Source organism: Gavia stellata, chromosome Z (assembly GCF_030936135.1).
Source record: "Gavia stellata isolate bGavSte3 chromosome Z, bGavSte3.hap2, whole genome shotgun sequence".
Taxonomy (NCBI): Eukaryota; Metazoa; Chordata; class Aves; order Gaviiformes; family Gaviidae; genus Gavia; species Gavia stellata.
The window spans coordinates 50,126,090-50,130,172 of record NC_082637.1 but is presented as its reverse complement, the minus strand read 5'-3'; the positions used below and the strand labels follow the sequence as shown (position 1 = coordinate 50,130,172).

Here is a 4,083-nt window from a genome sequence, read left to right as displayed (position 1 = left end):
GCAGACACCAGTTGATGAGTGCAGGTTAAGCAGAAAAACAGGCTGCACAGAAACTCCTGTACCTTAAGTGCAAGAAGGAATACTTGCAGAGGTCTGAGGCCCCTATAGTTTTTGCTTCAGCCTAAACTCTGGTTATGTTGCCATCCCACAGCCTCTCCCAGCAAAGTAACAAAGGCCAAGCTGTGCTGGATACCTCCTGCTCAGGGGAGCGCATTCCAGGAGCGCCGGAGCTGAATTTGAACTTCCCTCACCCGGAACAATGAAACCAAGAGCAGGCAGCTCCCCAGAAGCCACAACTGTTCAAGACACCCCCTGTAAAAATGACCACTTTTCAGCAAGTGCTACTGTCAATCACTGCAAGCCAGCCTAGAGGAAACGCAATTGCCATAACTGAGTATTTTTAGTGCCTATAAAGGAAGTGAGTAGTTTAGCTTTCTTGCTCTTTGGAGAAGGCATCATGACCATGCCATTTTAATATCAAGTCCTGGAGCACTCGTATAGATTGTGCACAGAAATGGGGTGGTATTTTCCCTTTTAACATAAGGTCAAGTCAGCCCACCCACATTAACTTTCCATGACAGGATCTCTGAAAAAAGCCACACCATCCTTAAATTGTTTTGGACTTAATTTGGTGTTGTCTTGCAATTAGGTTTTGCAAAATTGGCTTGTGGAGTGACAGCTTCTATTGTTATGGCATATGGCAATCAGAGAGCAGCTTGTGGCAGATGTGATGTTTATTCACTATTAGCCAGTTTTACATTTAATGATGTCATTCTAATCAAAGCAAATGTTAGATGTATTTGACATCTAAGGAGTTTTGCAGCATGTCCCCCCCCCCAATCAAGTTTAAGCTGTTTCTGCCAAGTGGGAACACTGCAGCTCTGAATGAGTCCTAAGTCATATTTAAGACCTAATGATGCAGTTTACTGGAGGTCTGTATTCCAAAAATCCATGTTTCTAGTATGTATTGTGTTCCTCCAGTAGACTACAAAGACCACCTATTACAATAAGTGAGCTCATTAAGCATGCAGCTCAGTAAGTCTTGCAAGCTGTTGCGATAAGCAGCTGTTGCAAGAGGGTGAAAGGTTGAATTATCAAGTTGGACAGCACAGCTCTTCATTCAGCTGGCCCAGGAGAGAAAGTATTTGAGCACAGCTCCATTGCTGTGGAGTGTACCTTTGACTTCAGCACAGAAGCAAAACATCAGTGGTAATTTCAGTGACATGCTTCCCCACCCAGTAAGCAAGACACTCCCAGATATTAATTGTCAAAAATTTATTATGAAACCTTCAATAGCAGCAAATATTTCAATAAAAATTATTGCATTATTAAACCAGTTCTGCAGAGTGACCCAAGAGGCCCTGTTGAAGTCTGTCCACTTTGGAGTCTCTATATTTGTCTTAATAACCAGTCCTGAGTAGTCCATCAAATATTGAAACTTTCTTCTGTGTTTTGTAGACAGCACCAACAGTTCCTAGTGACAGTACTCTGTCCAGTCCTTCCGGAAAGTTTTGGCTCACTTCCCCGAACTTTCTCTCTGCCTTCTGAAACAGCTCCACTTGTCCAGGAGACTTGCAGTACTTCTTTCAGCTCCATGGTATGTCAGCCTCTCCACGGTTGCAGCCTATTGAGGCTCACTGGTGAGGCGAGCTGTTCTCCTCCGTAAGAGCCCACTGCATGCCAGTCTGAGTGACTTTAATCCAGTCTCTTGACCAGGCTAATCCATGGAATCAGCAGCTTGCTGCACTCTTTGGTGAACCCACACCACGTTGAGAATGCAACAAAGGTTTCGGCCTCCCCAATGCACTGGGTCACCATCACTCAGGCAAGGTGATAGTTGGCACCCAGTCATTGACATTTCTGCTCTCTTCACAAAATGAGTTCAACTTTTCTAGAGCTGGGTCCTTCCAGCCATCTTCATTCGGGTTCTGCCAGAAAGAAAAAAGTTGCACACCGTGAGTGCTGCCTGCCAACTGAGGTCATCACAATATTTACAGAAGCATTAGCTTAGGAAGCAAGGCATTATTCAGATGGTTTCTGTCCTGACACAGACAAAGCAGGAAGCAGAGATGTTACACTTGTGGACAACAGAGGAAATCCACAGTTACGAGAAGTGTAGCCTACTACTACTACTCAGCTGACCTGCTGTAAGGTGTGTGCCAAGCCCCCTTTCTTTACCCAGAAGAGAGTTTGACTGCCAGCAGGAGATGGGGCAACCCCTGAAAGGCTCTAACCATCCCATGCAGAGGCTGGTAGCCCAAGCACAGCCCCAGAGGAAAGCACACCGAGCACTGCTCGCCTCCTGCAGAACACCCACCGTGATGAGGATGCAGTGGAGGTCCCGCGGCTCCCCCGACTCCTCGCTGGGCCCCACGATGGCAGCCAGCTTGGCCACGTCGTTCACCCGCACAATGTCAATGTCATTCTCGCAGCAGAAGGCCTGGATCAGGGTGAAGTGGATCTGCAGGGCAATGTCCCCCTCGTCCTCCTCGTCCGTGGCCAGCACGCAGAAAGCCACGTTGTCGGGGTCGCTGCAGGAGAGAGGCGGCGTGTTGAGCCCCGCGGCCGGCGCCGGCCGGCCCCGAAGCCTCCGCGCCCCGCCGGGCGGCCCCGCGGCCCCCGCCCGCCGTACTTACACATTCATCAGCTTGGCCGACTCGTAGACGCCGGCGGTGAGGCAGCCGCGGCGCTGCGCCGACACCAGCAGCTCGTGGAGGGCCTTGCCGGCGCCCTGCATCCTGCGCGCCGGGAGAGGGCAGAGAGTCAGTGCGGCGCCGCAACCGCCCGCCGCAACCGCCCCCAACGGCCGCCCCCCTTCCCTCGCCCCGCTTCCCTCGCCCCCCACCACAGCCCCCCGCGAAACCCGCTCGAGCCGCCGCCCAGACGTACCAGTCGTGGCCCGCAGGCACAGGCTCCTGTCCGTGGATCTCCTCCAGAGTCATAGCAGCGGGTCCCCACGGCGCGGCGGCGGCTGCCAGCGATAGCTCCCGGCTCCTCTCGCCGGGCACTCCCCGAGCACTCTGAAGCAGCCGCCCGCCGGCTGCGCTACTTATAGCCCACGCGGCTGCGGCGCCGGCAGCTGGCGGCGCCTCCTGGGCTCCCATTGGCCGGCAGGGGAGAAAGGGGGGGGCATTATTATGCTAATCGGCGCGCGCCGGCGAAGGCGGGGGGGAGCGGGCGGCTCGTGCCCGAAGGCCACGTGGGGAGGGAGGGGGTGGGGGCGGGGCGCAGGCACACGCCGCCCCGCCCCGCCCCGCCCCGCCCCGCCCCGCCGGAGGCAGCGGAGCCGGTGGCGGGGCTGCCCTGCCCTGCCGTGTCCTGGCGGTGCGCCGCCGGTGCCTGCCGCTCGCCGAGCGCGAGCTGGGCTGAGGTCAGCTGCCGGCGCTCCCCGTCCCGGTGGGTTTAGCCGCTGGCAAGTGCCGGGGCGGTTTGCGTCCGAAGCTTGGAACTGAAAACGCAAATAGCGCGGGGGGGGAGGCAGGGCTCTATCGGTACGACTTCGGCGAATGCAGATGCCAAGTCCTGCTGCCGGGAAGGGACGGCCCGTGCAGCGGCCCAGGCCGGGGAGCAGCTGTGGAGAAGGCCCTGGGGCCGTGGTGGGCAGCCAGCTGGGCATGGCCAGCAGCGGCCCTGGCTGCCACGAGGGCCCAGCGTGTCCTGGGCTGCATGAACAGGAGCATGGCCGCTCGGTCGAGGGAGGTGATAATCCCCCTCTTCTCAGCGCTCATGAGACAACAGCTATGTGGTTCGTCCGGTTTTGGCACCCCCGGCAGAGGAAACACATCACTGAACTGGAGGAAGTTCAGAGGAGGGCACCGAGGTGCCCAGGGCTGCGGCACTGTCCTGCCCTGCAGGCCGAGGGAGCAGGGCTGGTTCAGCCTGGAGAAGGCACAGGTCGGAGGGCACCGAACAGCAGCCCCCCAAGACCTGCAGGGCTGCCACCGAGAAGACAGGGCCAGGGTCTTCGCAGCAGTGCCTAGTGGGAAGACAAAAGGCAATGGGCATGAGCTGAATCGAGAGGCTCAGACGGGGTGCAAGGAAAACCCTTTTCCCCCTGAGGACAGTCGAGCAGTGGAGCAGGCT

General features: G+C 56.5%; 1 protein-coding gene across 1 annotated transcript; it reads right to left on the bottom strand.

Moving 5' to 3' along the window:
* Positions 1 to 1,260: 1,260 nt before the first annotated feature.
* On the bottom strand, positions 1,261 to 2,942 carry GADD45G (growth arrest and DNA damage inducible gamma). The gene is made up of 4 exons (XM_059833941.1): positions 2,890 to 2,942; positions 2,637 to 2,738; positions 2,318 to 2,531; positions 1,261 to 1,928 (listed from the first exon to the last, which is right to left on the bottom strand). Exons 1-4 carry the CDS (start codon positions 2,940 to 2,942, stop codon positions 1,818 to 1,820), a joined length of 480 nt encoding a protein of 159 aa, XP_059689924.1. The 3' UTR covers positions 1,261 to 1,817.
* Between the last annotated feature and the right edge of the window lie 1,141 nt (positions 2,943 to 4,083).